The sequence below is a fragment of the Gobius niger genome (genome assembly GCF_951799975.1).
Source record: "Gobius niger genome assembly, chromosome: 13".
Taxonomy (NCBI): Eukaryota; Metazoa; Chordata; class Actinopteri; order Gobiiformes; family Gobiidae; genus Gobius; species Gobius niger.
Window position 1 is genome coordinate 19,541,445 of NC_136864.1, and position 20,464 is coordinate 19,561,908.

Here is a 20,464-nt window from a genome sequence, read left to right on the forward strand (position 1 = left end):
AACTGCACCTTCTATATTAAGCTCGTGCATGACACTTCGGACCCGAAGTAACACCTCCTGACAGTGCAGGATATTAGAGGCAGTTGTGGTGAACAGGTCTGAGCTCATTCTACACATTAGGGAATTGTTGGAACATGTAGGGGGAGGAAAATACTTAATTTTAACATTTTTAAACTCCGTATAGTCCCTTTAATGCCAACAATCTATAATGCCAACATAGCGAAGGGTCCTGTGTGTAAATAACTTAAAGCATACATTTAGTGCACATGATGAGTGATTTCTTGATTTCATTATTTTAAAATCATAATGAACAGGTTTGTGTTTGAGACTCAAGAGCTTAAAAATCCATGATTCTCTATCAGTGATCAATTGACTTCATCCACCGGGATGTTGAGCCGTGGGAATGTATATTGGTTAGAGGTGCTGAGGGACAAGATTGCTCCCAGAAATGCTTTATCTGTGCTTATTAATATTTCTTGCAATACACAAACTGTCCACCGTGGGGGCTGCATCACCCTCAGCACCTTGGGTTCAGTGTATGGTTCAGTATCAGGAGGCTGAACTCTCCCCCTCCCTCCCTCTCCTAGACCCCTATTGTGCACATAAGTTAATTGATATTGTTCTGTGAATTATTGTTTTGTTTTTTCAATGGATTGAGGAAAGCAACATTTCGATTCTCGGCACATGAAGTAGAATTGACAAAAGCTGATTGAATTGAATTTATCATGCACAATGATTGTATGTCAAACAGCGTGCTAACATCCATAGTTTCGCATTCTTTACCAGGTACATGCAGTAAGGCACATTACAATCTTTTAAAATAACTTAAGTTGGAGTATATACAATTTCACATTACAGAAGTGTGATCTGTCATCATACACAGTCTGTATGATGATACAGTTATCACGTAGCAGACAGAATATGTTTGCATAATATGTGCACGTTTTTTGGTCACAGTTTCGTAATTTTTTATATAATACAGTGACTTTGAGTGAATGCTTCTCAGTTTTACATGCGTATAAAATATAGCTTTGGACTTCAGTAGTGAATAAATTACTATCAAAATAAGTGAACTCTTATCAGCTCAACTTTGGATTTTATCAGTAGTAAAGCATGCGTATTATTTGTTTTAGCTACATATGCGTTTGCATGGGAGCAAACCATACCCACTCCATCCACTAAGACAAATGCAATATATATATATACCATATCTCAGTTTTCTTCAATTCAGTTGATTGTTCTGACTAAAACAGGAAAAAAAATGTGTTTCATTTAGAAATTCCCAAGCCAGTTTTCATATACTCGTACACAACATAACTAATGCTGACAGCGGGTATAACTTTCATAAAGTTGGGTAAAATGCCACGGTACAGTCCAAAAAAACCATCTTTGGCCACAATTTTCTTCAAAAGTGTGTTCATTGAAGGCTGGTCAGATGCATCTAGAGAGGCTGGACAAAAGGAACAAGGTGCAACTTTCAGTACAGCGTAAGCTCACTTTGCAATGAGTCATATGTATATTTCTACAGATGTTTAAGTTTAAACAATGCCCCATAACAATATCCCTTTTGAAGAGGGGTTGTCTCAATGTTTACCTTGCGCCTGCATCCGTGTACGAACAAGTGCAAGTGGATAGCTCGCCAACTGGCCACAAGTGCTCGAGATCGTGCCGCAACCCAGCAACACCAGCACACCAGGGTTGGTGGAGTCTGTGTGGTATGACAACCAAGTATTTTTCAAACTCTAAGGGGGTATAAAAATATGAGATTAGTTTGTGCTGTAGGCGATAATCTTTCAGTAATGAACTTTAGTTTACCTCATAAACGGCCAGGTCTATCCCCGCATATGGGATGATCCCCAACAGGTTTGGAATATAGCCTTTGTAAAAAGCTATGACCCCTTCCTTTTTCAGGATCTTCTTGGCACAGTCTAACATTCCTGAGAATTGACCTGTTTTTCGTAGGGTCAGTCGAGTTTTCAATACCTATTATGTAAATGCCAGAAAATGAATAAATAAACTGTATGGCATGCATTACAATGTAGCTTGGCTAACTTGCCTCCATAGGGTAGATAGCCGTCTGTGCTGTTGCTCCGGCCAGTGAGCCAGCCATGAACCTTTTGTGTGTCTCTATTTTTTGCCCCTCTGCTGTTAATATTTTTTTATACTGGGGGGAAAAAGGAAAAGAAATGCATCTTTCTAGAAAATATATCCAATGACCATGGATGTAAAGAATCATATATATTATCGTACTTGCTCATAAGCCATGAACTTGATCGCCGTCTCTGGGGCGATCTTCAAAACATTGATACCATTTCCTCTCCACAGTGAAGACAATCCCCCTTCGGCGATCATTTGCCTGAAACCACCTACTAAACCAATCTTGTTGGATTTGGAAGAATGTACCTATGTTTGAAAGAAAAAAAAGATTAATTTAAATAGCACTTAGAGCTGAGATGTTTTGGCTCTTAAAAGGTTTCAAATTCACAAACTTGCCTGCATCAAAACTTTCATTCTGTCCAGAGGCGCTGTGCCAGTTCGGGAGACAGCTCCTGCCACAGCACCGGCCATCAGCTGCTTCCACCAGCCGCCTGAGCTCTTCTCCTCCTCTGTGAATTCATCTGGTATGGCAAGACTTTCACCAAGGTCCAAAACCTTGAAGGAATTTCAATGTCTTTAAATGTGTTCTTTGTGTTGAAAAGGGGATTAAGAGATCTAGAGTAATCCATTTCAGAAAGCAATGGTGTAAACTCCGTATGTCAAAGAAGTCATGACAGATGTTACCTATATAAGCCTGAACACTGACACAAAGGTATTATAAGGAGAAGAGCAATTGTTTGCACAGAAGGGCAGGTGTTGATGATGTCACTGCAAGCCTGTGACCTAATTATAAAAAGTGCTTCTTGTGCCTCCGCAAAAAATTGGATATTCTATAAATCAGTGAAGCCCTGGGTTGGCTTGCATTATGGTAGATTGTCATTTTTGTTACCATATTACAGGCACTGATCTGCCTACACAGTACATACTGTGGAGTGTTTCCAGTAGCGAATAATCTCTTCCAGGTTGTGAGCAGGATATAACAGGAAGTGCTCTCTCCACTCATTCCAGTCCACCATCATAGTGCCATCAATGTCCATGCTAAAGAAACAAACATACATCATCAAGGGGGAGATAACTCAATCACTAAATGTATTAAGTAATATTTCAACCTATGTAGGATTTTCCTCGCATCCTCTTTACTGACATGAATGCCCAGTTCTTCTAGGGACTGCTGGATCTCTGAGGCATCAATGCGCCCTGGCAAAACACAGAGTGGTGGTTTTGTAAACATTCTTGACATTTTCCGCATGTCCTTGTTGCATAGCTCGTGCCGTGAATGTAATAATACCGTCATTGTTTTTGTCCAGACTTTTGAAAGTGAGCCGCAGCTTCTTCTCATGTTCTTTGAGATATCTAGTGAACTCATTGAAGTCCAGAGTCCCATCGTTGTTTTGATCACCTGATAAGACAATTTTCTGCAGAGAGGAGGAGGAAACATAGTGGTTCAGTAGTTCACCACTAGAGAGAAGTCACACAATTATTATGCTGTGGTAGTAGCCCGTTAGAGGAAATTCATGCCAACAGGCTGTGACATGTTAGCAGCTACATGCCCTCATACTGTATCATTACCTGTGCAGCTCCGTGGCGGAAAATGCCCATCGCCTTGAGTCCTGCGCGTAATTCCGCGATGTCCACTTTGCCATCTTTATTAGTATCAAGTCTGTCAAACAAGTCCTGGTATGACCTCTCGCTGTCGGCATCCAAGCAGCGAGCAGTCCGTAGTAAACCCGCTCCAAACATGATAGAGATAGAGCTTGCGTCTCCTTGCACAAATCCCAGATGTTACACGATCACTCACACATTATGCATCCATGAACTGCGCAAGTATCCCACACAGATGTATAGTCGATGTGCCAATGGAAACAAGCGCAATAGGGATACTGTTTTTAAATAAGGTGTCCCTTGCAAAGGCGTGATCGGTGGTGGTGGCACGATGGGAACTGCAGTACTGAAGGGCGGGACTAGTTTGGCTACGTAGCCTAATGGAGCTCAAAAGACCCGCCCACTTCTTGGTTCAGGAAATAAAAATGTATATAATTCTATGTAAAAAATAAAAAATCCCATATGATTTTATAACAACGACGACGATAATAATAATAATAATAATAATAATAATAATAATAATAATAATAATAATAATAATAATAATAATAATAATAATAATGATAATAGTAATAATAATAATAATAATAATAATAATAATAATAATAATAATAATAATGATAATAGTAATAATAATAATAATAATAATAATAATAATAATAATAATAATAATGATAATAATAATAATGATAATAATAATAATGATAATAGTAATAATAATAATAATAATAATAATAATAATAATAATAATAATAATAATAATAATAATAATAATAATAATAATAATAATAATAACACGATAGGTTAAAAAAAAGGACAACGGAGGATATAATTTAATTCCTCTTGATTCTTTTTTGGTTCTAATCAATATCCCAAATGGCCACTAGAGGGAGACCTTTTCAACAAAACAGCTGGTGAGAAGTTGGCGTAGTTGTGGTGAAGTCATGGGTGTTGTGGGCGGGTAAAAAAAGTTTGAACTTGCAACATCGAGAGGTCCACAGTGAGTGCGCAGCTGTGAGAGAGTGCTAGCTGTCTGTCACCTTCTCACCACACCTCATTATGTCGTTTCTCCTGAAGAAGAAGAAGAGATTTGAATTTAAAGTAGACTTTGACCTCGAGGAACTAACGTCTGTTCCCTTTGTAAATGGAGTATTATTCTGTAAAGTGAGACTCCTTGATGGAGGCTTTTCTGAAGCGTCTTCCCGGTAAGTAACAAGTTCTGCAGTGTGAGTGAAAGTTTAATATTAACTATTGGTAATGCGGTTTTTGTTTTTTTGTTTTTAATCAAAAAGTTACCCACAGTCACCATTCTGCCTCTAAGCTATAGCACTGTGGTAACATGGCCATGCATAATTATCTCAGTGATTCACTTGGAAAAAAGTCCTTGGCTAAGCACATGTCATACTCGGGCTGCCAACACTTTGCTATGACAACAGTTTGCAAACACAGCAGCCTGCTGCTTCTTACGATCTCAATTACTTTTTAACATAACATACTATTTCATATTATATATAATGGTATATATAGAGGCAACAGAGTCAAATCAGAGGAGTCTGAATTGTTGTTTGATTTTACAATGTTGAGGGTTAACAGAGATGTGCACACCCTGTAGTGCAGTATCTGTACAATGAGATGACAGACCCTGTCACTAAATGATAGATTTTATATTTCACAGAATTTATTTTCATATCTTTTGAAAATACAACACAAACTATAAGGCCATCTATTTTTTAATCTGAAAACAGCCATTTGTCCTACTGTGTTTCATAATCACTTGTTTTTCAACGGATGAAAAGTTAATTAGACTATGAATTATTATATACCGTACCACTACTGTGTCACTCATTGATTTTATGATGAAACATTTTGATTTCTCCACAGTGAACCTGTCCACGCAAACTGTGTTCGCTGGTGTAAAAGATTCTCTTTAGTCTGCAAGATCAGTGCTAATACAGCAACTGGTGTTCTGGACCCCTGTGTATTTCGGGTGTCTGTGCGTAAGGTATAAAAGCCAATATTATTTTCATGTTCCATTGACGTCTGTTGACTTTCATTTTCATACAAAATTATTTTTAAAAAAAAGTTTTTTAAATGATTTAATAGTGAAGTACTAAATATGTGTTTGTTTGACTTTTTTTTAGGAAATGAAGGGTGGAAAAAGCTTCACAAAGGTAATGATATAAGCTACCAGAGTTTGTTTTATCCATATTAGACAATCTTCTTTTTCATGTTTAAGTTCCAAGGTCAGGTAATGTTTGATTACCTTCAAATGTCATTTCCTTTGTTAAAGAATAACTTCTGTTAAAGATTAGGTTTTGCTATCTCTGAGCCTCATTGTGAATTTAGCTGTGAATTTAGAACATGTTGTTAAGATTTTAATGTTTGTGCTTTATTGACAGCTGTTTGTTTCATTCTGTCCCAAATTCACAGCTGGGTTTTGCTGACTTGAACTTGTCTGAATTTGCTGGGTCTGGTAGCAGTATTCGACGATGTCTTCTTGAAGGCTATGACACAAAGCATACCAGACAGGACAATTCAATATTAAAGGTACTACATTTTAGAAGTAATCATGGAGGTAAAAGCTGATGACCTGTCTAACATTTTCTGTCATGGATTGATAAACATTCAATAATAATAGTAACATTATCAAATAGTAACCATTCTAAATTATATTAGAAGCTGTTATGCAATTTGAAAATGTTTTTTCCCCCCTTATTTTTACAGGTCGTCATCAACACACAGCTCTTGTCTGGAGACCCTTGTTTTAAAACGTAATAATCTTGAACTATAATTGTAGATACATGTGTTGATGTTGCATATTATGCATTAGAAGGATATTTCAAACTAAGCTTCGATTTTAAAAGCACACTACTAGTACTAATACAATGTTAATCCACTGATGATCATTATTATACACATAAAGAAGTCTGAACTTCTCATCATACGAGCTGCCACAGAATGTGCTGTACTGTAAATGTAGTTAGGGCAATGATTGAGTTCTCAAAGCTCCCATAAGTTTCCATTCACTGAAAGTTTATAACAATACCAATAAGCTGCACTACTCATTGTGGTGCTTTTCATGTTGCCTGCAGTCCTCCATCTACGGCTATGACACTAGGGATTCCACAGGCTGAAGCAGAGAGCCTTCTTTATGACAGAAAGGGTGAGGACCAGCACATATCACGGTTATTAAAAGGTAAGCATTAAAAAATTCACTCCAAAATAGAATGGCCAAATCAGTTTGTCAATGTTTTGTTAACTTTTAGAAAATCCAGTGAAGTCAGTTTCTGTCCCTGAGGGTCTTCTAGTTTATGGTCACTCCAGAACTCCAAGTCATGCGAGTCAGCGTTCAAAAATCTCTGGTAAGATCTGGTGCGTGATAAAAAAGATATTCCCTCTCGGTTTGACACTTCTTTCTTTCCAGGTTACAGTTCCAATCACTCCAGTTTAACAGAACTTAGTCACCAAAGAAACGCCTCTGGAGATTCAGTCTCTACAGGCATTGGGAGTATTGTTGAACCCAGTGAGCAGTATTCAGATAGAAGTAACGGGAAAACAGCACTCCCTGAAACCTTTTCAAGTCTTAAAGATCACGAACACCCCTCAACTCCCAATAAATTCCCAAGGTAAAAAAAATAAATCACTTTGGTTATTTAAATGAATGAAATGCCAGATAACTTACTACCACGTGAAACGATATGCTCCTCTTTTAGGCAGCCTGTAAAGCAAAGCTCTGTGGAGAACCAGTTGAAGCGAGTTGATGCCACAAGAGTGAACGCGGATGACATAATAGAGAAAATCCTGCAGAGCCAGGATTTTAGTCATGGCTTGTTGGACTCCAGTGCAGAAGGTGTGTATGCTACATACTTTGCTTAATATTTAAGAATAAAGAGTTTTTTTTCTATGGTTGTCTAGTTGACAACATGTGTGATGTATATGCTGTTTCTATAGAAGAAGGTTTGAGCCTGTTTGTTGGACCTGATGGGAGTACAACCTTAGGAAGTCAATACACACGGTATGTGAGTTCCAAAGTATGAAACTGCTGTATCAGTAAGTCTTGTCCATATTCAATTAGCCATGTGATTTATTGTGATATTTTGTTTCAGAGTTGCAGTTGGAGCTTTTGAACAGGTGGTGATCCAGCGCTAGGCTTTCTGAAGGCATATATAAGCAATGTCACAAAATTGACAGAAGTGAAAGTGCCACTGAAAACTGCTTAAGCTTCACTCTTTGGACATTTCTCTTTCTTTGGAAACATGGGATCCCTCTTGTGGGCAGTCTTGGGTTACTGTAAATGATTTTTATTTTTTCAAACTTGAATACATCTGTTATAATGTTAAATTATACATAGCTGGTTTGCATGTGGACCACATTTAATTATTTATATATTTGTACTGTTCTCTGTGCACAAGCTTGTTCACGTGTGTGTGTAAACTTTGTTGATAAATAAAATAAGCTCATATTTTATTGCCATTTGCAATTCATTCACTACAATGTTATTTTAGTAATTGTTTTGTAAACCACTGTCAAACAGTTGATTTCTGGATAATGTGTGACTTTACCAATGGATTTTACGTAAAAGGCAAACAAGCCAAAAACAGTATAAAAAGTGAAGAAAATAGCGGCGGAACAACTCCGTTAGTCGTGAGTGATTACACTAGTAAGTGTTTTAATGTGAACAACCACTACTGGATTTTACCCTACGACTTTTTAAAATAAAAATAGTTTATTTTTGCTGCAAATCCCATAATGACATCACTGAGCTCCATAGAAATATTTTATTTGTTATATATTATTTTGAAACAGACTTCTTGTGGTTCACTGCTTCCGGTTCAGCTTCCTGTTTAACGAGGACTTCAGGCTGGCTGGCTGTAACGAACGACGGCGGGAAGTTGTTTTCATCGACATCGATACATTTTACAACTAGCTGAAGTCTGGTTAATATTCAATTGCGGTTGAAAGAAATATCGTTTTGAATCATATATGGACTAGTATTTGGAAACAGCCCTTACTGCAAAGTGAGCTGCTATCGGCGTGGGACCATTCGTGGGACTCGAGAATCATGGCTAACCAGCAACCAGCACAGGCCGTGAGCAAAACTGCGCCAGGAAAACATGGAAATGTACTGCCCCTGTGGGGCAACGAAAAGACTATGAACCTAAACCCAATGATTCTTACCAATGTGCTGTCATCGCCCTACTTCAAAGTTCAGCTTTATGAGCTGAAGACGTACCACGAAGTTGTAGATGAAATTTATTTCAAGGTAAACCAACAACAGTCGCTAACCCGCATGCTAGGTTTGCTCACGATTAGGTAACACTGGTTGTAGCTAGCGCACTTTTATGACTGTGAGTCGGATGCATTAATGTGTACCATCGACGTAAGATTTGTATTATGAATAATAATAGTAACAATAATGCATTAGTCTTATTTAGCGCTTTACTAGGCGCTCGAAGTCACTTTACAATCACGTTTATGATTCATGCTCACCATACTGTGGTGGTAAGCTACATAAGTGGCTACAGCTACCCTGGGGTAGACTTACGGAAGTGGCCCATTTTTAAACAAAATACAATATGTGCCATTTTTTTCTAGAATTATTGTAAGCGAATTATGCTTTTCCAAAGGAAATAGATTGATCGTGTAATAGCTGTTGTTAGCCTTTAGCCAAAGTAGAGTTTGATGAAAATCCACGAGAGCACTTCCGTTGCGTATGTAGTTTTTCCTTTGTCAACACTTGTGTATGTTGTGTATTAAATGCATCTTTTTTATCTAGGTAACTCATGTTGAACCTTGGGAAAAGGGAAGCAGAAAGACCGCAGGCCAAACTGGAATGTGCGGAGGGGTAAGTTAAGAAGTACGTCCTTTTGTAATACCTAAAAGGCCATCCCGTTACTGTCATACATTTTTTATCAAATCTATTGCTTAATGTATTTTAAATTTGTTTACATTATTTTGATTTTAGGTACGTGGAGTTGGAACGGGTGGAATTGTGTCAACTGCTTTCTGTCTTTTATATAAACTATTTACATTGAAACTCACCCGTAAACAGCTGATGGGTCTCATCACACATTCAGACTCCCCTTACATTCGAGCGCTTGGCTTCATGTACATTAGGTATGATTTATTCTGAATGAATGCGAAACACTTATGTTTCAGCTTGTAATGTTGTCTAGTAACACTTTAATCTTTTGTTTCCAGGTACACTCAGCCCCCAGCTGATTTGATTGAGTGGTATGATGGTTTCTTGGATGATGAGGAGGTATGTCAACTCGGGTAATACAATTAAATTTTATTCTCCTCCCTTTATTTATAGAGCTGCAGGCCATTCTTAAGCACATACCCCTTGTGATGCTCATAGCTGATTTTCACCTTTGCCTTCATTTGGCTTAATTGTCTCCAATGTTTCCTTAAACTAAAGCAGTTAGGTTACTTTCTGCTATGTCCCTGCTATTTATCTTGGTAAGTAGCATATGAGTTAACCTTGTTGTTTAGTTTTGTAGCAAGCATGCATTTATTTATTCTAAGGACTTGTTGCACACAACACAGAATTTATACATTCAAGATCCCAATATGAAGTCTGTTAATGCTGTGTACTGAGTTTTCACAGTTTTATTACAATTGGCATTAAGCTGTGCAACCAGGCCTTAATGTTATTCTTACTTTTATTTTAAACAAATAATTTCATATTCTTCCCACATGGTTAATTCCCGTGTTTGTTTTTCTTTAGATATCCATTGTCCTGCAGGTGAATTGGATATTGTATCTCAGCACTGTTGGTTTGTGTGTGTGAGTGCAAAGACGCTGTTCTCTACTATTTAAATTAAAATTCATCGTGTGCACATGTTTCCAATCTATCTCTGTGCATACAATGTGGGCATTTCTTAATTACTCTGCAATCATCTGTTTGGTGTTGAACCCAATAAGTTTTTCGGTGACACTTGGTTCCCTGGCACATTTAAGAACAGCAATAGTGTCCGTGTTCTTCGTGTGCTTTCAAGGCTCACTTTGTAAACACAGAATCCACAACATCCAAATTTGCAAAACAGTTCTTAAATGCATACATTTAAGTTTTACGTATTTGTTGTGATATTAAGCTACATGAACAGAGGTGAAGGTTCAGTACTTGAACATCACAAAATGTATCAATTTGCATAAAAACGTGTTTGTATTCATTTAGTTGCTTATTTTATCTTCATTTGAATTTCAGGAGCTTGATGTTAAAGCAGGAGGTGGCTGTGTCATGACCATTGGAGAGATGCTCCGCTCCTTCCTTACCAAATTGGAATGGTTCTCCACGTTATTTCCGCGTATCCCAGTGCCTGTGCAGAAGAATATAGATCAACAGATGAAAAGTAGGCCTCGTAAGATTGCTCAGAAGGAGGCAGTGACTGAAGAGGCAACAGATGCAGAAACAGGAAGACAAGGGGAACGTCACCGTTCTAGGTATTAAATTTCACTAAACGCTGCTTTTAACATATTGTCATTCTTAAACAAACCAAACCTCTGGACATCTGTTTTTTTTAATATTGCCAGGTCTTCACGTCGGTCACCAAGTCCAAGAAAGTCACCGAAACGTTCAAGAAGCAGGAGCCATCATCGTGAAAGAGAACGCCGTGGTCCCAGTTTTGACCGCGAGTTAGAACGTGAGCGGGACCGGCAAAGGAAAGAGCGAGACCGAGACAGGGGAGATAGAGAGAGGAGGAGGTCACGGAGCCCAGACAGAAACCAAGACAGAAACCAAGACCGCCGTGAGCGCAAAAGAAGTCACAGCAGCAGCCGGGACAGGCGGACGGAGCGAAGAGACAAAGAGAGGGATGGAGGAGATGAGAGGAGCAAGAAGAAAGACAGGGATACTCACAAAGACAGGGGATCTGAGAGAGAACGATCCCGGGACAAGAAGAACAGGGAGGACAAGGAGGATCGTAGACATAAAGACAACAGGGAGCGGCACAGAGAGGAGAAAAAAGCTAAGAGGAGCAAAAGTCGAAGCAGGGAAAAAAGACACAAGAGCGACGAAGAAAAAAGTCGGAAACGTGAGCAAAGCCACAGCCGGGAGAAGGAACGAGGCCGAGACGGAGAGTCGCGCTCTCACAAACGCAGCCACAGCAAAGAAAAATCCCATCATCAGCGCGAGTCTAATAATGAATACAGTAAACACGGCGAACGCAGAAGGAGTCAGAGCATTAATTGAATTGTGTTCCCGGGAAATCTTTCTTTGTTTTTACTCCATTCTCTCGACCTTTGTAATTTTAGCTTGTCAGACATCTGGAAATGTCTTGGCCCAGTGGATTGTTGCTCTTTATTTTTGCAATTCGTCTGCCCCTAAAATTTAAGTTTATTTTTAAAACTGTAAAATTGTTTTGTTTTAATGTTTACAGTTTGTTTAAGGAAGACATGGGTTTGTTGTACATAACGTTAAAGGGTTGTTGACTCTAGAGTGGTCTGAGTTGCATTTCCTGCTGTATTTTTATATTCATGAAGGATTGTTAAAATTGTTCCCTCAAGCAGTCCTTGTAATGTCAGGTTAAAATATTTGAAGACCTGTGTGTGCGGATATTGATCCCCGACGCTTTAATTGGGCATGATCTGAATCTTTAATCTTATAATACATTATATTTATGATGCACTGCAATTCAGTCCATTACTGTGTATTGACAGCCTGAGAATGTTTTTTCCAAAAGCAAACTGCAAAGGGTAGATTGTAGTACACAACTAAACTAAATTGTGGTGTCCGAATTATTGCCCATTTTGTTTTCTAATAAAAGACAAAAACAAACTATGGACCAACTTGTTTTCTGAGTAAATATCTCTTATGTTCCATTTGTGGGGAAAGACATGGACATTTAGTGTAAGGTTTTCTCTGGTTGCTGTTGACTAGAAACGAGACAGTAAAAGGCTTTGTCTTTTGTAAGTTTATTTTATTCTGATAATATTTTCAAAGTAAAATGCAAGGCTACACCAGCAGATAATAGTACATCTCCGTATTTACTGTTAAATTATCTTAATATATTAATTATAAACTACATTAAAATTACAAAGGTTTTTAGCACAGAGAAATAGTCTGGATAAGATCATTCAAGACAACCTGTTGCCTATTAGATTAGATCAAGCATTTAGGTATTGTTACTGATGAAGCTAATTATTACATTACACACATTACATGCACTACAGACATTTGTGCATCTTCATTTTATAAAGTGTAAATGAAGGCTGTCACTTGACATTTAATTGGAAAACAAACTTAATTTAAAACACTGAGAAATCATCACATAGTTAGGGGTGACCATGCACCAAAGTTAAATATTTAGATCCAGTTGGAGCGCCCGGCTCGGGGCCCCTGGTGTCCTCATCCAGCAGTGCAGCCACAAGGAACAGAAGAGGACAGAGCTTCCACCTTGCACCAGGTATCCGTGTGTTTCAGCGGAGATACTGTCATTTTGCAATAAGAAGAATCTTGGCTTCCTCTGTGGGTGAAAACAGTGGAAAATGAGACCCTGTCCAAGTGACTCAAATGAACAATGTGTCTATGGTAAGTCAATGAAAGGCTTATAAAAAGACTCCACATACCAGTCCAGGTGAGCGCACTGACCTCTCCTCTCTGGCAGCTAGGGGGGGCAGGGAGCTGGATAAAAAGAAAGAATTTGTTAAAGCAGGATGTGTTTAATTGCTTTGGGGGAGAAATAACAATCACAGGCAACAGACTCATGTGTTTTGGCTTGTTTTATTAGAAGTGGAAGCATACTCTCAGTTTATTCCATAGCACATTGCACAGTATTGTATTCCTTTGTGTTAAGAATCACATATTTGCCATTTGACCCACTATACAAATACAAAAGCAGAAATGCAAGTTAAATGTTACTGTGTATCAAAATTAAATCCACTGCAGAAACAAGAGCGAGTCTTGAAGAGGCTGCTGGTGTCCGTAATCCATCTGGGAAACTGTTGGGGTAAAAGTACAAAGTTCAATAATCGGTGCAAAGTTTGAACTTGGTCTAAAATAAATTCTTTCTTCTATGACCTTTGCATCAAAACAACAACTCACCAGGTTCTTGTTCAGGCGCTAAGTCAGCTTAGTGGACAGCACAAAAGCACAACCTCCTTCAAAAAAACATACAGGTTGATCATACCCGGTTACACTGAATGTGGATGAGCATAGATTCTGCAATGTTATTATTGGGGAAGCAGCAAATTGATTTAAACAAAACTGCATTTCACATGTGGGTGGGAAAAAAAACAATTGCAATCCCCAAACTCAGTATTGTGTCCTTGGGCGATAAACGACCCCATCTTACCTGTATGAAATGTTATTAATGTGACTCAGAGGTGGGTAGTACTCTGCTATATTTACTCAAGACCATGTCCTCAAGTAACTTTTTGAAGTAACTGTACTTTTGCAAGTAGTTTGTTTCATACAGTAACATTAAAATGAAGTAGCCCACCTGTATTCTTACTTGAGTAAAAAAAGACAAATCTTCATTTTCACAAGTAAAATAGATCTATTTTGTGTTTTGTTTGCTTAATTCTTAATTTCTTTTAATAGGCCTATGCTTTTTAATGTATTTTCTTTGAGAATATTGCATTATTCACAGTATTCGCATTATTCACATGTGTTGTGTCCCATAATGTCACTACTGGACCATAAGTACTCACTCTACTCAAGTAACATTTACTCCAAGTACTTTTTTATTCTCGCTTGAGTAAATATTCGGGCCTGTACTTTTTACTGTTACTTGAGTAAAATTATTTTTAAAATAACGTTACACTTGAGTAAATATTTTGGCTTCTCTACCTCTGGTGTGACTTTGCATTCTGCTTCAATGCTTTTGGCGGAAGTGGCTCAAAAGAAAAACGCATTGCACAATATGATAGTTTCCTATGTTATACATTTTTCACTATTATGACTAGTGTGGAGCCTACTTGCATTATTGAATACAAAGTAGCTTGGAAAGATACCTTAAAACGAAGTTATTCATATATTTAAAACGTTTTGTTCTTACTCAAACCACGAGACAGAAAGAAAGAAGTTTAAACAATTTTTTGCATGTACAGTTGGGACTTCTAAAACATATTTCTGTATTCCACAATGGATTATGACAGCTAATATAAAGATGTATTGCTTAGAAAGAAGAAAATGCTTTTTTTAATTGTCTGCTAAAAGTTCCCAGGCATGACTTGACCCTGCCCCTGTAATAATGTCAACAAATGCAGAAACATGTTTACCTGTAAACCCATTGATGGCGGCGGATGGGTCACTTGTACCAGCACTGTTCCTGGCCTCAACAGTGACACTATACTCTGAGCCACAGGGCACAGGCAGCTCAAAGAAGGTCGCTCTGGTCCAATAAGATGACATAAAAAATATGCAAAGGGAATCTCCCATCATGCTTCCGGTTAGCTCCACAAGGTATTCTGGGTTACTGCAGCCACTTGCCGACCAGCTCACAGACAGTGTTTGGTTATCCGGCAACATATCTGCAGCGACATTTTGTGGAGGACAGGGAACTGAACAAAGCAAAGAAGTAAAATGAGTGATTCTTAGTTGTGATATATACCTTCATTAGTGATCTTGAGTGCTTCTCAATAAAAACAAACAACAACTAAAAAGTCTAACAGCATCATAAACATTCTAATCAGTATTTTTATTACATTTCTTCATGTTTAAAAATAATAGTAATATTCAGTGGTGTGTGCCCTAAAAAAACACTTCAATACCTGCACCAACAGGGCCAATAGGGTCACTGTAGGAACTGTTGCAAGTCCCATCTGTGGCCAACACAGTAAAATTGTATTTGCTTCCACACTGAAGACCATCAAAAGTACAGTTGGGAGTGTTGCTGCTGCGATACAATATTGTGCCATTCTCAGTCTCCGCAGAAGCATAGTAGGATGCAGCGTTACTTTGGCCATTCCATGTGAGCAATGCAGAGGAATCGTCACAGTAATATGTTGCTGATACATTGTCCGGTTTGCATGGACCTAGTCACAATGGAAACAGCTTAAATTAATAAAAAAGCGCACCATTACAATATTACCATTTTGAGAGCACATTACCGGTGTGTAGGGTGGCATTTTGGCTGGCGAGGCTGGAGCAGTTCTCGTGGCTCGCAATCACATACAGGATATACTGCTCGTTACAGTGCAGTTGAAAAGTGTAGTTATTGTATATAGTGTTGTAAGTGTGCTGATGTCCATCATCTCCAACTGCAAACACATGGTACATTTCTGCAATTGGGGAGAGGGTCCAGGAGACTTGTGCGTCGCCACAACTGTCATCCACGACTGGAGCATCGGGTTGACAAGGCTCTGCAAAGACAAGACAGAAAAGTTTTTGTTTGTTTTTCACTGTTAGTATAGTGGTATAGTAAAAGCATCAGACAGCTTTCTTTAAATTCTGTACCTGTAGTAATATGGTGCGGTGGACTCCTCAGGTCATTGCATGTGTCTGATGTGGCAGATACCATGATTGTGTAACGGAGGCCGCATTGAGCACTTCGGAGATAGCAGCTGGTCCCGGTGCTATTGCAGGAAATATTGTTATTGTTGCTATCTTCGGCAGTGGCTGTATACACTGTGTCTCCTGTGCCGCCGTCCTCAACATCCCATTCAACGAGAATGGTTGAATTGTGGCACTGGGTGTACGCTCTGATGCCAGTGAGGGAGCATGGAGCTACAACAGCAACAAAATAATGAATTTGACATAAAAACATGCATATTTCTGGTATTCAAATAGATTACCTGTCTCTAAATCAATGTGAGCACTTGCTGGACCTTCACACTGGCTGTTTGTTGCCGTAACGGTAAAATTATAGTGTGTTGCGCACTCCAATTCAACTTCACATGTTGTATTGGTAGACGTGGTACAGTTTGCGCTGAGGTCTCGCTCTCCTAATGCATACACTGTGTAGCCATCTGCTCCCAAAGAGCTATTCCATGACACCCTGGCAGAGTTTCTCACGCAGTCAATGATCCCTGCAACATTCTGAGGCATGCAGGGAGCTACGGAGAAAAAGAAAAAAGTAAGTAAGTATATGGAGAGAGACTTGAGTTGTGATATAAAGAGATCTCACCTGAGATGGCTGATGCAGTTGCACTGGGTTGGCTGTGGCAGGAGCCTCTGACAGCGGTGACTTGGGCAATATATGTATTTCCACAAGACACACTGCTAAAAGAACAGGGACTGCTTGTGACATTGCATGCCTCATCAGAACCTCCATTTTGAGCTGAGGCTGAAACCAAGTAACGTTCTGTATAAGCCGAGGGCGTCCAGGAGACTGTCAGGTCATTTGTTGCGCAGTCAATGATGGCGTTCACATTTTCAGGTGGACAGGGAGCTAGAAAAACGAAAAATATGTAACATTATATTTGGATGCCACAAGATGAAATATTTTTTGTACATTTATATTTATTACCAGTCGTCAGTGTAACAGCAGAACTTGGATCACTTGAGCAGTCGCTGTCAGAAGCTACCATTTGAAGGGAGTATTCTGCGCCACACTGAACATTAGTAAGAGAACAAGTGAGGCTAGAGTCGTCACAATTAACTGTCTCCTGAGTGCTGTGGCCTGTCAGTGTGTAATCAATTGCCCCATCGCTTGCGGTCCAGGTTACTGTTGCTGAGTCAGCGGTACAGTCCATCACTGCATTGACATTGGTAGGAGCACACGGAGCTGCAAAACACACAGATTACAAGAAATGTAAGTTTCCATAAAAAATATGATAGTTTTCAGCGTTACACAACAGATACATTTCATTAACAAATACAATAAGATTTTCTTTTTACCTGTGGCCTGAGTAACTGACTCTGAAGAGGTTACACTGCAAACTGCATCTGAGGCAGTGACAGAGACAACGTAGTTCTGTCCACAAGCCAGCTGGCTGACAGTGCATGTAGTAGTAGGAGAAGTAGATGTGCAGGTCTCTGAACCACTGCCTGAGGTCACAGTGGCGGTGTATCCATCTGCTCCATCACTGGACTGCCAGGTTATCGTAAAATCGCCAGAAGAACAGTCGCGAGATGCAGTTACTCCAGCAGGCTCACATGGCCCTAGAACGTAAAGAGCTCCAATACTTTAGATCACACAGAAAAATCAAATGTCATTTTCTTGCATCTTTTGCACAGGGCAAAAGATAAGTAAGTCTACATCAGTGGTGCCAATGGGGGGGTCGGGACCCAGCGGTAGGTCATGAGGCCTTGGGTGGGTCCCCAGATGATTAAGGTGAAATGAGAAGAAAGTTGAAGTAGTCTTCCTGCCCTAAAGTAGCATAAGAGGGAATAACTTTATGTAATGGGGTCTCGAGTTGTGTGAATTTTCCCAGTTTCCCAGTGGCTGTTTCCCAGCCAAAACAGTTTAGGAACCCCTGGTCTACATCTGGCAGCAACCAGAGGAAGAACAAATCTAAAGAATTTCAAAGATCACAGTTGTTTACTGTTATTTATACACTGTGACTCAAATTGTGCGACTGATAATAGCTGCACCTTTGTGGGTTATGGAAACCTATTGAAACCTTATCATAGTTTGACATTGTAGTTGGGCCAAACCGGAAAAAAAAAAGTGACATAATAAAACTTTCCTGCGGTAATCTGACCCATGCACCAGTGAACTTACGCGTGCTGAGGCTCCACGGTGTTTGCGTGGGGTGGGTGCACTGAGTGTTGGTGACATCGAGGCTCAAGCTGTAGGTTTGCCCACAGCTCAGACCTGATACAACGCAGTTGTTTTGATCAGAAGTGCACAAAATCTGCAGAATCCCATTCACTTCATGTGACACAGAAACGCTGTCTCCAGCGCTGGCAACCCAGGATACTGTTCCACCATCAGAGTTACAGTCCGCTTGAGCATCGATGGTATGAGGCAAGCACGGTTCTGGAAAAACAATGTTGCTTGAAATTCACAGCTTAGTGTGTTCTCAATGCTGTTGGTTGAAAACATTAATGAAGCCGATGCCTACCTGAAGTAAAAGAGATTACACTGCTGTCAGAGCTGTTGTACAGTGTCCCCTTTGCTACAACAAAGGCACTATAGATTGAGCTACAAACAAGTCCAGTGATCACACAAGAGGTGTCTGAGCTGCCCCCCTCACAGTGAGAGATGCCACCTTGTGTGTCGTCTATGAAGGCTATGTACCCTACTGCGAAAACACTCAGATCCCATGAAATGGTGACTTGAAGTTGTCCACATGCCACTGAAGCCTGGATATTGGTGGGCGGACAGGGCTCTGAATAAAAAGTAAAAACATGTCAGTTTGAATTGGGTGTAGTGTGTAGTGAATGGTGGTCAGAGTGAGCTGTATGCCACACCTGTGGTCACCTGCACAGTATCAGAGGTGACTCCCTGACTGTCACAGGCCTGGTTGTGCGCTGACACAGTCACATTATAGAGCTCACTGCACTGCAGTCCACTCACAGTGCACTGAGTTGAACTGGAGCTATTGCACACAGCAGGAGCTCCCTGGTCAGTCACTGCTGCGGCTGAGTATAAAGTAGCCCCTTTGGTAGAATCCCATTCAACCACAGCACTACCCACTGTGTAGTTCACAGTGACACCTGTGACTTCACATGGTTCTGAAGAGATGCAAGAACAGAGTTGTTAATGTGCCTAAGCCAGATTGTGTCTGTGGCATTTTAGCCATATAATTATTTATCTATTTAACATTTTAAATGTTCACTATGCTCACCTGTGTAAAAGTTTGCTGCCATGTAGCCAGTGGTGTTGCAACTTTCTCCCACAGCCGTTACACTGGCATTGTATTCCTCTCCACAGTGTAAGTGGCTCGGCTGGCAGCTGCTGCTGCTGCCGCTGCTGGTGCAGGTGTCAAGGTGGTCTGATGACCCAAGTTCTGCCACATATGACTGTGCTCCTTCGCTGGGCTGCCAAGATACGGTGGCAACTCCAGCCTCACAATCAACAGACATGTTGATGTTACTTGGCACACAAGGTTCTTTAGGGAGGAAAAACATTTTCAGTTCCCATTTGGAGCTGCCAGTTTTCTGCTCTTTCCAATTTCATACTGTAATTTATATCTCACCTGCTGTTACAGAAGATTCACTGCTTGATGAGCTGTTGTACGGATTGCCCATAGCTATAGCTGAGACAGTGTACTCTGTACCGCACTGCAGCCCTGTGGCCTCACAAGAGCTCTCTGCACTTGATGCATCACAGACAATATTATGTCCTTGTGGGTTTTGGAGAAAAGCAACATAACCTTCAGCATTTTCACTTGAAGTCCAGGAAACAATTGCACTCTGTTGGCCACATTGCACAGTTGCTTGAACATTGGTGGGTGGGCAGGGCTCTGGGTAAAATTATTAAATCAAATTAGGCAAGGCAAGGCAACTTTATTTATACCGCGCATTTCGTACACAAGGCAACTCGATGCGCCTAAATTCAAGTTAGTAAATACTGATGAAACAAAACCATCTTGACTGTTTTGTTTAAAACACCAATACAAACCTGTTTTTTGTTGTATTTGTTGAGAAGTCGGACCCGGGTCACAGTCATTGTTGGCCGTGACAGTGATGTTGTAGGTCTTACCACAGACCAGCCCTGACAGTTCAGTTGGAGGACTGGTGCTGGTGTTGGAAACAGAGGTGCTCTGATCTGCCACAGCTACAACTAAATATGTGGCAGCTCCATCTGCTGCATTCCACTGCACCTGGGCGACACCCACAGTGTAGGCGGCCACAGCAAGATTTTGAGGAACACAGGGCTCTGGACACACACAAGGGTATTTTAGTTTAAAGTTTCAGTGAAACATGCTGGAT

The 20,464-nt window shown here is 39.9% G+C and overlaps 4 protein-coding genes and 2 long non-coding RNA genes across 6 annotated transcripts; 2 read left to right on the forward strand and 4 right to left on the reverse strand.

The window, feature by feature from the left end:
• Positions 1–1,187: 1,187 nt before the first annotated feature.
• LOC306973347 (mitochondrial adenyl nucleotide antiporter SLC25A24-like) lies at positions 1,188–4,041 on the reverse strand. The gene is made up of 10 exons (XM_079570258.1): positions 3,667–4,041; positions 3,386–3,512; positions 3,207–3,294; positions 3,024–3,135; positions 2,494–2,652; positions 2,251–2,403; positions 2,057–2,164; positions 1,816–1,983; positions 1,595–1,742; positions 1,188–1,450 (listed from the first exon to the last, which is right to left on the reverse strand). The coding sequence occupies exons 1-10, from the start codon at positions 3,835–3,837 to the stop codon at positions 1,269–1,271; spliced, it is 1,416 nt and encodes a 471-aa protein (XP_079426384.1). The 5' UTR covers positions 3,838–4,041; the 3' UTR covers positions 1,188–1,268.
• Positions 4,042–4,701: 660 nt separating this feature from the next.
• On the forward strand, positions 4,702–8,091 carry LOC306972434 (EEIG family member 2-like). The gene is made up of 11 exons (XM_079569033.1): positions 4,702–4,904; positions 5,581–5,701; positions 5,841–5,870; positions 6,130–6,246; positions 6,424–6,470; positions 6,792–6,895; positions 6,966–7,061; positions 7,124–7,325; positions 7,413–7,549; positions 7,651–7,714; positions 7,806–8,091. Exons 1-11 carry the CDS (start codon positions 4,759–4,761, stop codon positions 7,846–7,848), a joined length of 1,107 nt encoding a protein of 368 aa, XP_079425159.1. The 5' UTR covers positions 4,702–4,758; the 3' UTR covers positions 7,849–8,091.
• A 445-nt stretch (positions 8,092–8,536) lies between these two features.
• Positions 8,537–12,409, forward strand: prpf38b (pre-mRNA processing factor 38B). The gene is made up of 6 exons (XM_079568589.1): positions 8,537–8,962; positions 9,476–9,544; positions 9,665–9,816; positions 9,901–9,961; positions 10,910–11,145; positions 11,236–12,409. The coding sequence occupies exons 1-6, from the start codon at positions 8,762–8,764 to the stop codon at positions 11,891–11,893; spliced, it is 1,377 nt and encodes a 458-aa protein (XP_079424715.1). The 5' UTR covers positions 8,537–8,761; the 3' UTR covers positions 11,894–12,409.
• Positions 12,410–12,984: 575 nt separating this feature from the next.
• On the reverse strand, positions 12,985–16,690 carry LOC306972224 (fibronectin type III domain-containing protein 7-like; the record flags this gene model as incomplete). Its single annotated transcript, XM_079568772.1, has 7 exons — positions 12,985–13,166; positions 13,270–13,324; positions 14,923–15,204; positions 15,415–15,678; positions 15,754–16,005; positions 16,100–16,369; positions 16,438–16,690. 6 exons carry the CDS (start codon positions 16,688–16,690, stop codon positions 13,308–13,310), a joined length of 1,338 nt encoding a protein of 445 aa, XP_079424898.1. The 3' UTR covers positions 12,985–13,166; positions 13,270–13,307.
• A 197-nt stretch (positions 16,691–16,887) lies between these two features.
• On the reverse strand, positions 16,888–17,619 carry LOC306972601. Its single transcript, XR_013793517.1, has 3 exons — positions 17,483–17,619; positions 17,112–17,369; positions 16,888–17,033 (listed from the first exon to the last, which is right to left on the reverse strand). It is a non-coding gene; the product is annotated as an uncharacterized lncRNA (long non-coding RNA).
• Positions 17,620–19,151: 1,532 nt separating this feature from the next.
• LOC306972442 lies at positions 19,152–19,835 on the reverse strand. Its single transcript, XR_013793502.1, has 3 exons — positions 19,729–19,835; positions 19,378–19,641; positions 19,152–19,264 (listed from the first exon to the last, which is right to left on the reverse strand). It is a non-coding gene; the product is annotated as an uncharacterized lncRNA (long non-coding RNA).
• Between the last annotated feature and the right edge of the window lie 629 nt (positions 19,836–20,464).